The sequence below is a fragment of the Colletotrichum higginsianum genome, chromosome 6, assembly GCF_001672515.1.
Source record: "Colletotrichum higginsianum IMI 349063 chromosome 6, whole genome shotgun sequence".
Taxonomy (NCBI): domain Eukaryota; kingdom Fungi; phylum Ascomycota; class Sordariomycetes; order Glomerellales; family Glomerellaceae; genus Colletotrichum; species Colletotrichum higginsianum.
In genome coordinates, this window is record NC_030959.1 from 288989 (window position 1) to 303827 (window position 14839).

The 14839-nt window shown below is 49.2% G+C and overlaps 4 protein-coding genes across 4 annotated transcripts; 3 read left to right on the forward strand and 1 right to left on the reverse strand.

The window, feature by feature from the left end:
* Positions 1 to 841: 841 nt before the first annotated feature.
* On the forward strand, positions 842 to 2197 carry CH63R_08492 (uncharacterized protein; the record flags this gene model as incomplete). The annotated part of the gene is made up of 1 exon (XM_018303466.1): positions 842 to 2197. One exon carries the CDS (start codon positions 842 to 844, stop codon positions 2195 to 2197), a length of 1356 nt encoding a protein of 451 aa, XP_018155489.1.
* Positions 2198 to 3148: 951 nt separating this feature from the next.
* CH63R_08493 (uncharacterized protein) lies at positions 3149 to 3658 on the forward strand (the record flags this gene model as incomplete). Its single annotated transcript, XM_018303467.1, has 2 exons — positions 3149 to 3404; positions 3552 to 3658. 2 exons carry the CDS (start codon positions 3149 to 3151, stop codon positions 3656 to 3658), a joined length of 363 nt encoding a protein of 120 aa, XP_018155490.1.
* A 444-nt stretch (positions 3659 to 4102) lies between these two features.
* CH63R_08494 (Protein kinase domain protein) lies at positions 4103 to 5467 on the reverse strand (the record flags this gene model as incomplete). The annotated part of the gene is made up of 3 exons (XM_018303468.1): positions 4103 to 4902; positions 4960 to 5292; positions 5386 to 5467. 3 exons carry the CDS (start codon positions 5465 to 5467, stop codon positions 4103 to 4105), a joined length of 1215 nt encoding a protein of 404 aa, XP_018155491.1.
* Positions 5468 to 11133: 5666 nt separating this feature from the next.
* On the forward strand, positions 11134 to 12477 carry CH63R_08495 (Pol protein; the record flags this gene model as incomplete). The annotated part of the gene is made up of 1 exon (XM_018303469.1): positions 11134 to 12477. One exon carries the CDS (start codon positions 11134 to 11136, stop codon positions 12475 to 12477), a length of 1344 nt encoding a protein of 447 aa, XP_018155492.1.
* Between the last annotated feature and the right edge of the window lie 2362 nt (positions 12478 to 14839).

Here is a 14839-nt window from a genome sequence, read left to right on the forward strand (position 1 = left end):
GTATTGTTGGATGAGGATTCCTTAAGCTGTTGTCATGATGGGTATAGATGGGTATGGTGTCTGCGACAGTCCTGCAAGTCCGGCTCAGTCCTGAAACTTAGTCTAAGATGTAGATGCTCTTAAGACAGGTATAAATACCCTGCATTCGTCCTATATCTCCATTCTAGAGGAATAGACGCTTCCAATCCTTATTTCACCTACGTATAGCTCATTACAGCTGTCTAACAGCCGATTGAGCCTGCGTCTTATACCCCCAGTGTTAACCATAGAGGTTATTCCCAGCCCTCAGCAGGACATGGTTCAATTGAAGCTTATAGAGTGTCATAGTATTTATCAAGGTGTTACAGCAGACAGTAACTACTAGTTAAGTTCGTAGATTGAAGGGTGTTCTTTTTTTGCGATGATGACTCAAGCCGTTAGTTGGGGCCCATGAAGGTCAAGCGTCTAGGAGACGACCCCCAACTAGGAAAAGGTTGTTAAGTAGAAGAAGAGGAACAAATTTAGACAGTACAGTTAGAAGGATGCGACCCGAACGAACCTGAGACTGCGAGTCCGGAGCCGTCCAGGTGTAGTACCACGGGGGCTAAGATATGACCCAAACACGATCCAGGAAGGTTTGGGCGCACCACAACGTCGGGGTACCTTAAGACGACACATTCGCTGTGCAGCTTTCTCCGAAACAAAAGCTTTAGATTATACATTGATCCAAACTCCACACTTCATCACAATGTGAACAACTTGAAATATTCAACGAAACACCACATTCATCCGTCCCAATCGACCTAACGCATCGTCATCCTAGGCTACCACATCCATCCTCTAGACATTTACCTTGAAAGAAATGGACTCCTTCAACAAGCTGCCTGCTGAGCTGCGACAAGGGATTCTCATCCAAACCTTTTGCAGACGCACTATTTCGCAGCTTATTCACGCCTCGCCGGTTATGCTTCAACAATACATCGCTTCAAAAGAGTACATTACGAGGGCGTTACTTGCCTCTGAACTCGATGATTCAATGGTTCAAGATGCCATGGCCATCATCCTTTTCCCTCCACAGCCTACGTACGGTGATCTAACAACCCAGGGTCTCCACCACTGCCAATCTTGGGCTGCGCAACAGCTCCAAAATCCGCTCCTCCAACCTTTAACAGAACAAAACCGTCCATTGATTAACAAGCTTGGCAAACTACATGGGCAGCTATTGTTTTTTGTTGAAGACTACCTCACTAAAGCAACTGCTGTCCTACCCTGTCGGGAGTACATTTGTCTTTCGGAATTATCGACAATCTCTAACCAACTGACATTCCAGGGCCGCCCAGTCAGCAATCGATTTGACGCAGCAAACCTTACAGGTTTAGAGAGAAAGCGACTGTTAAGAGCTTTTTTACGATATCAACTCCGGTGTTCAATTTTTCAAGGTCGGGAACACCTTGTTAAAACGTATTTCAACAAGGAATTGCATCAGTACGGGGACCAAAGGTTTCAGCCGTCGGACCAAGAGGCAATTCGTTGTGTTCACACATATCTAAAGTCCCTCTACGGGGCTATCTTCGCCCAGTGTAGCGATGCATGGCTGCCTGAAGTTGACTCAGGTTCTACTTCGTCTCCAATCTCTGGCTTACTCTATCCAGACAGCTTCTGGGTGAACCCTGATGCCTATGCATCCGATATGTGTTGGCGAAGGAAAATTCCAGATGCATCAAGCCTGGCAAGCTTGGGTTTCGACCCTGTCAAAACATTTCTTCGATCCGCTACAGCCGGAAAGCATGGGCGGGATGACCTCAAGAAGTGGTTCGTGGACGACTGTCCTGAGCGCCATAGCAAAGGCGACCCCCACTGGATGATCAGCGACCGCAGGCTGACAGGTCACAATAGCGGGCATGAAGAGGAAGAAGATTGCCAAAAGAGTCCAGGTATGTACCAGAGACTCCACCTCCGTATTGCAGACACCTTCGAATCGCACAGAGAGATATACCGACAGCGAGCGTGGGTATTTTTCGACGATTCCCGATTTTACCCATCGTCTGGTGTAAAACAGCATTTTCCGACTGCGGATGACCTTGAAAAAGAGCAGTTTGACGTTGCCTTGCGAAACGAAGAATGGGTTTTGAATCTCGCAGATGCTAGAGCTCGGCATCGATCGCAGGAATGGCACGACGGAAAGCGCGAGGCTATTTGGACGTCATCCGATGGCTGATTTGGTACAGTGTCCATCCATGTGACATGGATGAGAGCGGATGTTGGGAGTGTGGAACTTGTGCTTCCTCACTATATCATCAGTGGGCTCTTCAGATGTGTGCTGACTAGCTGGTGTGCTGTACCCGGGCTTTTTGGGCATAGGCAACGCAGAGAGTTATGACGTGTTGAAGAGATAGATGTTTACCCAACCGAGTGTGCGGGCGCCGGATTCGGTTGCATTCACAACGAGGGAACACAGTAGACAGGCACTTCAAGAGATGGCAACAATTACGGTGCAATTTTTGATCTTCTTCCCTGCTGCTTCGGCAACAACCGAAACCAAGCATTACAACTGCAAGGTATTCCCTCCTGCACGGGGGTCTTCTGATTGGACACTTTGGAAGACGGCGAGCAGCTCAACCCCTAGCACGGGCACTATCTGTAGAAATCACAATATAGTTGTCAGGGGGGGGGGGGAGAGCAACACAGCCTCAGCAGCCCATCCATCAACCTTGTCCCGGGTGCCGTCATTGTGGACCACGGCGTGGATACGGCCCTGTTTACCCGTACATAACAAAGATAATAATAAAAACCGGCACATCAACAAGAAAGAGAATACGAGGGCTCGGCGGTCAATTTTGCAAGGCTGGGGGGGAGGGGGACAGCGATGAGCGTCGCTATCCCGGTCTGGATCTCGTATATCATTCGCAAGAATCGACCAGTTCCCACCAACGACGACGAAACCCACCCCGTCCAAGAAGCATGGCAACCAAGTGTGACCTCACCGCCGAATCTGAAAAGCTAGATAAGGTTCACCTCCCCCCTCCCTCCCCTTCCTCGGATGCAGCAGTAGTATCTGTTCAACTTTTGTAAAGAAACCCAAAACCCCCCCTTAATCAGCCTTTGGAAAAGAAACAAGAAAACACTCTGTCTTATAATCCTTGAATAAAGAAAAACACAAAACCCAGAAATGCAGCTCACGACCCTCGCCGCCGGCCTCCTGGCCCTCGCTGCCTCCGCCTCGGCGACCCCCGTCATGGGCACCATCAAGATGTTCTTCGACCGGGACTCCGACTGCACCGGCACGCCGATCCCCATCAACGGCGACGGCTCGTCCGTGGCGATCCCGCCCGACTACGTCGGCCAGTGCCACGGCATCCCCGCCGGCTTCGGCAACAAGACCTACAAGAGGTTCTCCGCCAGCGGCTTGACCCCGATCTTTAGCTGTAAGTTTGGATTTGTTTTTTCAACTTTTTTTTCCGTCGCATTTCTTTTTTCTTTTCTAAACCTTCTTCAATTGCCTCCTGCATCGTGTATGTATCTGTTGTGTGCTAGGACTGGTCCGACTGACGACATGTTTTCCCCATGCAAAGTCGAGCTGTACACGGACTCCGAGTGCCAGAACCTCGCCACCAACGCCTCCAACGTCTGCGTGTCCGACGTCAAGTCTTACATCGGCCGTCGCCGGGACGGCAACTGAGCGGGCGCAGGGAACCAGCACCCCCCCCGCCCGTAACGCGGCTGTGCTGCTCGCGATACGAACGCCGCCTCGATGCCTGCCGGTACGGAACGGGAGGCCGCACCACTACCCCTTAATCTGTAGACAGTAAGAGGGATCACTGGCCGTAACGACGCAGAGGGGGTTGCATCATTATGGCAGCTCTCACCGCTACATCAACTAGCCGAGCCAAGCTTACTGGAAAGCCGCCTTCTCTCGGCTGGGCTCTAACCGCGGATCCTAGAACCACAACTTGATGGGCCAGTGATCATGCGCCAGAGTCGACTAATGATTCCTGTACATCTTGGGGGTTTTAAGGAGCTAGCCTAATACACACGATGTCCAAGCCAATGGAATTCAAGTCGTGTAGCACGTTAGCCAGCCTTTTGAATGCTGGAGAAGTGTATATAGTGTACATTAACGTACTTACTCATTGCATCTATTTGTGGACGCGAGGTCATTGCAGAATAATTTCCGTCCCCAGGTCTTCTCGGCTTCAGGAATCGCGTACGTCCTCATCCAATCCGATCGCAGCACCTCCTCTGCGCTCAGGCGATCACCAGGTTTGAAAACGAGCATGCCCCGTATCATCTTGAACAGAGCATCTCTTTCTGAATCGTCCATCGCCTCCAGCCCCCTTCTCCTTCTTGGCTCCTGGATCGCATCTTGAAATCGTTCATCAAAAGTCCATACCTCACGCCCCTTTCTTGGCTTCCCATTTTCACTAAATCGCTTTGGCTTCCCCTCCCAAGTTTCCCACCACTCATCTGGCATTGATCCAAGGGCATCGACATGATTTGCAGTGGCATCATCTGTTCCAAATAGCCAATTATCAAGGAATGGCCTCACTCCAAGTATTCCCCAAATTACACACCCGAGACTCCAGATATCAGATGCATACGACAGCGGCGTTGTCGGCTCGAACCTTGCTTCAGGTGGACGGATCTGAAGTGGCGTGTAAGACTCGAACCTTGATTCCTGTGCAGGGCAGAACGCTGTCCCAAAATCGGCGAGGACGAGCTTGGCTTCAGGGAGGGTGACTTCATCGCCAGGCTTGCCGAGCCAGATCGGCGGATAGACGTGGGGCGGAACACCTGGTGAGAGCGGCCGTCCATCAAATCTGATAACAGGTTCAGGCTCTGGCGGATCGGATTCTCCGTATAGTTTCTTGAAGGAAAGATGATCGAGACTCGGCAACTGGAGAAGGATGTTTCCCATATGAATGTCTACCAACCATTAGAGATAGCCAGGAATGACAAGCAGGACCAAGTGCATGTACCCACCCCCGTGAACATAACCCAGACGATGGACGTACGCAACTGCCACAGCAAGCTGGGCGGCAAGTGATCTAGCGACGTGAAGCTGGAACGGGCCAGAGCCTGGTTCCGAGACTTCAGCAAGGTTGCATCTTGCCGGCGTAGTGACAGAGCATGGATGTGTTCCATTTGGTCCGTCGAGGGTAAAGCGATCCAGTATCAAGGGGATCAAACTCCCGCCAAGCTGTACGTTCTCGACGGCACGTGCAGAAAATTGGCTCAGAATGTCGACTTCCTTGGAGCTGTGGTCCGCCACGCCAACTTTGATCGCCACATACTTGGCCAGTTGCTCGTCCCGCGCTAGTCAAAGGGTCGAATAACTGCCGAAACCGAGTTTGTGTACAACAATATATCGTTATCGAAGCCTCGCCCCAATCTCAATGGGATGATAACCCCCTGGGCGATAGAACTCGAGTCTTTCGACGTCGTCAATGTGCTCATATGGTGAGGTTGGCATTGTTGACGTGGTCGACATTGGGCGTCTGGTTTTGTAGCATGATCGAGGGGCTGAAGCCATCCATCGCCTACAGATGCTAAAAATGCTTGAGTGACGCATTCCCGCGCCCAGGAGGAAGGTCGGTCGATGTTTGGCTGCTGATGAGCGCTTGTGTTGTGTGTTGTTGGTCAGTCCAGCATGGGATCCACTGGAGATGGTCGCCGCTGTTGGTTGACCAGCGGGGTCCAGTGGGCCTCCACCGGCCAACCATCAGCCACACCTTTACTGTCTACTTTCAGAGGACCTGCTTGCTAAACTGGGACCATTCGATTGCATACTGTAGTGATGTTGGCGTGAGGTCTACATGTCATCTACACAACATACAGTAGAAAAGGCAATAAGGTAGAAAGATTCTCCTTATACACGTAAATTACTGTAAGGATTACAGCAGTGCCGGTCACTAAGTCAAGACCCCCCCATCTTGCGCACCCCCACATCTTGCGCACCATTTCCCCCTCTACATATCACCTTTCCGAATACCCTTACAATTGAATTAATTACAACAACTAATAAAATAAATTATTTTAAAAATACTACTATTTTCGCTATAGCTAAATTCACTAAAATAGACCTTCAAAAGGCACTAAATAAGGTTACTAAAGGTACTACTATATAGAAGGCATCTTGCATATAGTGCATACTAGATGTTACGACCCAACAAGCTACAGGTGACGCAGCCCCACCAGGCCAGGCAGGGCGCGGGCGGCACAGCATTTGTATGGACAAGAAACAAGGTCACACAGATGACTCCTCGGAACGGAAGAACTAGGGAAGGTCACGTGCAGATAAGAAGGACCGACGGACGATAAGCGGTCCACGCTAGGGACCGACATCCAGATCGTCGGTCCCAGGACGAGGACCGACTTTGAGATGTCGGTCCCAAGAACAACATTCAAGGATATAAGGACACTCATTCCGCATAGATAGATTACCTTCCATAGCTCTTCAGCAATCAACTTTGTGATTATCCCCTCGGATACTCTCGGCACCCTTCACTAGTGACACACGTTACAAGCCCCTTGTTGAGTATACGACTGATCACCGTATCCTCTGAAGACCTGATCCTTTCAGCACGACTTACAGCACTGTTCCCCAGCTTCGTTGCCTCAGCTTCTGCTAATAGACACTACCACGGAAAGCCGACCGTAACACTTTGATTGCTCCTGTTCAGTAAGTTGACCCTACGAAGCTAACGAACAGTACGACACGATGGCTTCTAAAGCAACCCCCGCGACTCCCGCTCCTGCCTCCAAGGGAAAAGCTCCCATGCCCCCCAAGACCCTGGACGAGGAAATGAAGGACGCCGAGTCCTCTGATAGCGATGACGACGCTACAGAGCTAGCCAAGCAGCTCAAGAAAACCCATCGAGACATGGCTCGTATGCAGGACGCATTCAACAGCAACGCAGCCGAAGTTACTAGACTCCAGCAAATGATCCAGCAGAATCCCGAGCGTGCCCAGCTCATGGCACTCCAACAGGAAGTTAATACTCTCCGTGCGGCAGCCAACATCATCACCACCCCGCACCACGACGGACGAGAGAAACTCCGACTTAACTCCCCCCAAGCTTTCGACGGAACCCCAGGACAACTCAAGGGATTCCTCACTCAAGTTCGAGCTTACCAACGATTCCACGGAATGAGTTTCAAAGATGAGGCTGAGAAGGTCATCCACGCGGCCTCCTTCTTGAAAGGACGAGCCCTCGCTTGGTTCGAACCTCACCTCACCGACTTCATGACCAACGAGTGGGACGGACTCAAATCCGAAACCCAACTCATCTTCCAAGGATACCACGGATTCGAAAAGGCACTCCTGTCCCTCTTTCAGGAACCTGACGAACAACGACAATACGAACGCGACCTTGCCAACCTCAAACAGAAAGGCGCAGCCACTCATTACGCTGCAGAGTTCAGACGCATCTGTGCCAGACTCGACTACACCGACGCTACCAAGATCTTCTTGTTCTATGAAGGACTCAAAGAAGATGTCAAAGATGAACTCTCCAAGCAAGACCGACCAGACGACTTCCTACAGTACGCGGAACTCGCTGTCAAGATTGACAACAGACTCTTTGAACGAAGAAAGGAGAAAAGCGAAAAACGAGCACCCGCCAACTCCGGAAGGAAGTACCAATGGCAACCCCAACGACAATCCCAACAGAACTACCCTCAGCGCAACGGACAAACCGAGCGCCCCAGAGGAAACAACTGGCAGAACAACCAGAATCGCAACAGCACTGCCTACGGGCACCACAGCGGCCCCATGGACCTCAGCATAGCCCAGAGAGACAACAAAACACGAGACTTCAAGTGCTACAACTGTGACAAACCAGGACACATGGCCAGAGAATGCCGGCAACCCAAGAAACAGCGATTCCAACCGGTACCCGAGAAGAGCCGACAAATCAACATTGCCAGCAAGGACATTCCCCACGCCTCGCTCTCATGGACCGCATGCTATGACGACAATTGCCTCACCCACCAAGACAGCAAAGAACAATCGGGATGGTATCCCAAGCCCCCTAGAACACTAGCCATGGCCAGGTCAGGATACGAAAAAACAGGGATATGCAAGACCCCTAACGAACACCAACGACAATGTGTCGATGTCCTCCGACAAGTCTGCGGAATCGCCAGCTACCAGAAGATTCCCGACGCAAGGAAAGGACTCATGAAGGACGACCCATCCAAAAAGAAAGAAACCCCTCGAGAACAACCAAGGACTCTCGCAATGATGCGACGAGGCCCCAACCAGAAGCTCACACGCAAAATTAACGAACAACTCGACGAGATGCTCCAGGAAGGACAACTTGAAGAAGTCAAGAGACCTATGCTTCAAGGCCTGATAGCACCAAACGGACAGATCGACATAACTGCACTCGACCAAGCTGCAGCTGCCGATCCCCGGGACCTACGAACATGGACCTCCAAGCAGAGGAAAGCGTATGAACACGCTGCAAGCGACCACCCGCAAGGGCCAGACAGCTTGGATTACGATTCAGAAGAAACACCCAGCTACAGAATCACGCCTAGCCAGTACTACGAAACCTACATCGCATCTAGCTCTGACGAAGAGAGCCCGGAACCCCCGAAGCGACCAGAATACCAGATCATCCACCCAGCGGACGACAATCAATCAGTCAAGTTCCACGGAACTGCATACAAAAAGAACCACCCACCTACGCCACTTGTGCCAGGAGACCACCCCCTACTCGATCCCAGCAACCGGAACCATCAAGACTTGTTCTGGGCCGAATGCCTGGACGACAACTGCAAAGACCACAAGAAAGGCAAGAAGAAGTTCTACTTCTACCCACGACGCTACACAGAAGAACCCATTCAGGATGTCTATCTACACAGACAACTCCCCTTCTGGACAATGCGACTCTATGAGGAAGGAAACATTGCGACCTTCGCTCCCGACCCCGAGTACCCTATGTCGTGCTACAACAACGACCAAGGATGGCAACAATGCAAACATGACGAATGCCTCATTCATTCCAAGGCAAAGGCAAGAGCCTGGAGGAAGGCACAGGAAAAGAAACAGCCAAAAAACTGAAGACGCCTACGAAAAAAGGGCAACGTACGGCGACAACCTATAAGACCCTATGTGCAACCTACGACGCAGCACATTTTGAACTGGACATCGAGATCCAAGGACGACGAACGCGCGCAGTCATCGACAGCGGCGCCCAAGGAGACTTCATATCGCCCAGACTGGTGAATGAACGAAAGATACCATGGCAGAAGAAAGAACGCCCGTACGCGTTACGGACGGTCGAAGGAGAACAAGTCGAGTACGGCGGCGGACTCATTGTTTTGGAGACAGTGCACCTCCCTTTGCAAGTTCATGGCCAGAAAGAAGAACTCCAATTCGACATCACAGAGATAGGAGACGCCGATGTCATCCTAGGAATCACATGGTTACGAAAGCACAACCCACGAATAGATTGGAGAACCGGCCAACTCCAATGGTCAGATTCAGTCACTGAGCAGCACTGCAAGAGCCAGGCCTCAAACGAATCTTCCAGAGCACCTCTTGACGACACAATACAACGAACACGGTACATCGCCTATCTCCGGGAGATACGGCCTTCCAAGACGGTAGCCCCGGCAGCATCCGATCAGGGATCAGATCCACTCCTAGCTATTCCAGAGGAGTACCGGAAGTACGACAAGCTGTTTGCCCCAGAATTGGAAACAGGCTTACCAGAACATGGACCTTACGATCACGAGATCCCTCTCATCGAAGGCTCCCACCCGAAGTTCCATCCGATATATGGACTCAACGAAACAGAACGCGAGGCACTCGACAAGTACCTCGACGAAAACCTCAAGAAAGGGTACATTAGACCCTCAGAATCGTCAGCAGGATACCCTATCCTGTTTGTGCCAAAGAAGAATGGCAAGCTACGACTATGCGTTGACTACCGACAGCTCAACAGCATCACGAAGAAAAATTGCTACCCGCTACCACTCATCTCAGAACTCCGAGATTTACTACACGGAGCAAACTGGTTCACGGCCCTCGACCTCAAAGGAGCCTACAATTTGATTAGAATGAAGGAAGGCGAAGAGTGGAAAACAGCGTTCCGAACACGCAAAGGACTCTTCGAGTACCTCGTCATGCCTTTCGGACTCACCAACGCACCCGCCACCTTTCAGACAATGATCAACCACGTCCTCAGCGAATTTATCGACATATTTGTTGTCGTCTACCTCGACGACATCCTCATCTTCTCACCTACCCTTGAGCTACACAAGGAACACGTACACAAAGTCCTTCAGAAGCTCCAAGACGCCAAGTTATTGGTAGAAGCGGAAAAATGCGAATTCCACAGCAAGAAAGTCGACTTTCTAGGATACACCATCACGCCAGGACAAATCGAGATGGAAGCGAAGAAAGTACAGGCAGTCAGGGACTGGCCTACCCCCCAAAACGTCAAAGACGTCCAGTCGTTTCTAGGATTCGTCAATTTTTATCGACGATTCCTCAAAGGTTACGCAGGAAATGTCAAGTGCATCCAAGACCTCACACGAAAAGACACCCCGTTTGAATGGACCAAAGAACGCAACGACGCATTCGAGCAAGTCAAACAACAGGTCAGCTCAGAACCTGTCACTCGAATCCCCGACCCAGACAAACCTTTTGAAGTCGAGACCGACGCCTCGGACTTCGCTATGGGCGGACAACTCGGACAACGCGACGAAGAAGGAAGACTACACCCTTGTGCCTTCTTCTCCAAAGCATTTCATGGACCAGAGTTGAACTACCAGATCCACGACAAAGAACTCATGGCAATCATCGAAGCATTCCATGAATGGAGACCACAACTATCTGGTACGAAACACGAAGTTCTCGTGTACACAGATCACAAAAACCTCGCACATTTCACAACATCCAAGAACCTGAACAAACGACAAGTCAGATGGTCAGAATTCCTTTCGGAATACAACTTCCGGATCATCTACAGGAAAGGAACCGACAACGGTAGAGCCGACGCTCTCAGCAGAAGGACGGATCACGAAGTTCCCGTCCCAGAGGAAACACAAGTCATCCTCAAAACAGACAAAAATGGAGACCTCATTCCAGCACAGAAGCTTCTTATGATCGCCAGACGAGTTATGGCTGGCACGACCAACAAAATGACGCATGACATGATCAGAGAGATTCATGGTGCCCGGATACATGGTCACCAAGGAGTTACCAAGACCTGGAAACGAATTCGACAACACCACGACCAACGAGTAACAAGACAAGACGTTGCAGACGCCATCCGGGATTGCGAACCCTGCAAGAAAAGCAAGAACAGTCCACACAAACCCTATGGACAAATTCAGCCACTACCAGTACCACCAGCAGCATGGCATTCGATCTCTTTAGACTTCATTGTCAAACTACCAAAGTCAAGGGAACCACTCACGAAGGTCTATTACGACAGCGTTCTGGTCATAGTGGACCGACTCACCAAATACGCCTACTTCATCCCATACCTGGAAGCAAGTACAGCAGAAGACCTTGCGTACACGTTCTTGAAATACATCATCAGCAACCACGGACTACCTAAAGAAATTGTGTCAGACAGAGACAAGCTGTTTACTTCGAAGTTTTGGAAATCTCTGATTTCGCAACTTGGTGCAGACCACAAACTGTCTACCTCTTTCCACCCGCAGACCGATGGTCAGACCGAACGAATCAACCAGATACTCGAACAGTATCTACGATGCTATGTCAACTACGACCAAGACAACTGGGTACCACTGTTACCTACAGCTCAGTTCGCCTACAACAGCGCAGTTGGAGAAAGCACTCTCCACTCCCCATTCTACCTAAACTACGGATTCGAACCCACCGCACACGGAGAACCACGCGAAGGACCACGGGCCCTGAAGGCCGTGGCCGATATCAACAAGATGCGTGAAATCCAGACAAACGTCTCCCAAGATTTAGAACTCGTCAGAGAACGAATGAAAAAATACGCCAACACTTCAAGGATTGGAGGACCATCCTTCGAAGAGGGAGATAGCGCCTACCTCATACGACGAAACATCAAAACCAAACGGCCTAGCGACAAGTTGGACTACAAAAAACTCGGACCTTTTGAAATCCTCAAAAAAGTCTCGCCAGTCAACTACAAGCTAAAACTACCCGACACGATGAAAATCCACCCAGTCTTTCACATCGCACTCCTTGAACCAGCGCCACGCGGATCACACACCGAAGACTGCATCATCGTAGAACCCAACGAACCAGAATACGAAGTCGAACGAATCATCGACCACAGGAACGAAGATGGTCATGACGAATATCTCATTAAATGGAAAGGCTACGGACACGAAGACAACTCATGGGAACCAGTCAAGAACCTCCAGCACGCCCCGCGACTGCTTCAGGAATATCACGACCTCCGGACTCCTCCTCCACCACCAACGGCCCCAAGCCCGAGAAATCATCACCAAGCCCGAACGAGGACCAATCCACGTCATTAGAAACCCCCATGAATTGCAGCTCCTCCACCACTCCACGCTCGTGAGCACCCAGTGCTGACTCCAGGGCATCCGACTCATCAATCTCCTTCATACCCCTGCGGAAAGTCTCGGCTTGACGATCACGAACCAGTTTCCGAGTTTTCCGAATCCTCGCCAGACGACCCGCCGCCGTTGCCATCAAGGATTGCAAACGAGCAAGCTCCTCATGAAGCTTCAAGAGCTCTTCACCAGCTTTTTCCTCCTTTTCATCCCACTCTCGTTGCTGAGCATTCAACCGTTGGACTACAACCAGTTAGCAAACAAAAATCTACACGAGTAAGGCTACTCACGAGTGGACGCCACCAAGACGCCATCACAAGGCTTCTTCGCCTCGACACAGGCCCGACAGCGAGAAGAGCCCTCACTAAAACGACAAGACGCCTGTGCGCGAAAACAGCGAGTGCAAGGCATGTCGGCAACAATAGAACGAGCGTCAAAAAACTCTAGAAGCGCGAGACGTTCACGATCTTTGATCTCTGTCTTTTGAGACTTAGATTTCGATTTCGATTTTTCGACGCGACCTGACATGGTGTCAGCATCATGAGAAATCAGGAAGCAAGTTGACGACTCCCCAACCTGGGAGACACCACCTACTTATGTGGTCTTGAGGACAAGACCTTTGGAGAGGAGACCTGATGTTACGACCCAACAAGCTACAGGTGACGCAGCCCCACCAGGCCAGGCAGGGCGCGGGCGGCACAGCATTTGTATGGACAAGAAACAAGGTCACACAGATGACTCCTCGGAACGGAAGAACTAGGGAAGGTCACGTGCAGATAAGAAGGACCGACGGACGATAAGCGGTCCACGCTAGGGACCGACATCCAGATCGTCGGTCCCAGGACGAGGACCGACTTTGAGATGTCGGTCCCAAGAACAACATTCAAGGATATAAGGACACTCATTCCGCATAGATAGATTACCTTCCATAGCTCTTCAGCAATCAACTTTGTGATTATCCCCTCGGATACTCTCGGCACCCTTCACTAGTGACACACGTTACAAGCCCCTTGTTGAGTATACGACTGATCACCGTATCCTCTGAAGACCTGATCCTTTCAGCACGACTTACAGCACTGTTCCCCAGCTTCGTTGCCTCAGCTTCTGCTAATAGACACTACCACGGAAAGCCGACCGTAACACTAGAGTCTACCCTTTAAGCCTAAATGTAGGGGATTTATACTTACTAAGGAGGCTAAGTTACCTTATAGAGGCTTATACTTAAGTAGGAGACTTACCTAGCTAATTAAGTACTTACTTAAGGGGCCCTTAGCCTTATACTAAGTTATTAGTAGTTAAAGAATTTAGCTTAATATATACTTACAGCTACTAGTAACTTTTAACTACTTAGAAAGAATTAAGTTAATAAGTATTTTAAATATAACCCTTCTATTAAGACCTTTTAAAGTAAGCCTATTAAGAACCTTTAAGTAAAGGCTATTATAGCTAAAGTTATTTAGGAGTATTTTAATTTATATAATTTCACCCTTTAAGGTACTATTGTATAAAAATTACTGCATATTTAATAACTATAGTAAGATAACTTTTTAATTACTGCAACTAGTACTAATTTTGCCTATTTTAACCTTCTAATATCTATAATTAACTTTTATGCAAAATATTGCTAATTGCCTCCCTTACAGCTAAAACCTACTCTTTACACTTATTGCAATCCTTTATTAACTTCTCTAAGGCCCCTTTTTCCAGCATTCTACACTTCCCCTTTAAGATCCTACTTTGCCTTCTTATTAACTTATTAATAATACCCCCTAGCTTATTCCTATTACTATATTGCAAGTGCAGTATTTTAGTACTAATAATTACAATAGCAAACTACTGTAACTTTGTCTAAGTTGTAGTTTTCCTTAGGTCTATATTTTTAGTACTATATTATTTAATTTTATTCTTCTATAGCTGAGAATCTAGTATTATTGTCCTAGTTGGATTGTATACTTCATTATAGTTAGCAATAATACCCTATAGATTGAGAGCTTTTAATCTAGTGCATTTAAGTATATTAACTTAGCTTGTAGTATGCAGTTAGAATACTTAAATGCCACTAGTAGGGATTGTATTTAATAGTGTAGTTTAGTTTTGAGCTTGACGATAGTGTAATGAGACAATAGGTGTATTATTAGTTTTTGAGCTTCGAGTGTTGCAGTAGATTTAATAAGAAGGAAAGAAGCTACTAGTGCAGCCCTGTATTTAACGTCGACAACGAAGCCATCTCCGTCAAGGTCGCAAAGCTAACTAACTACCTTTGCAACCTTTTTGAAGCTATCTCTGCAACCCTTGCGAGCCCTTCGCAGTGACTCACAGGCAT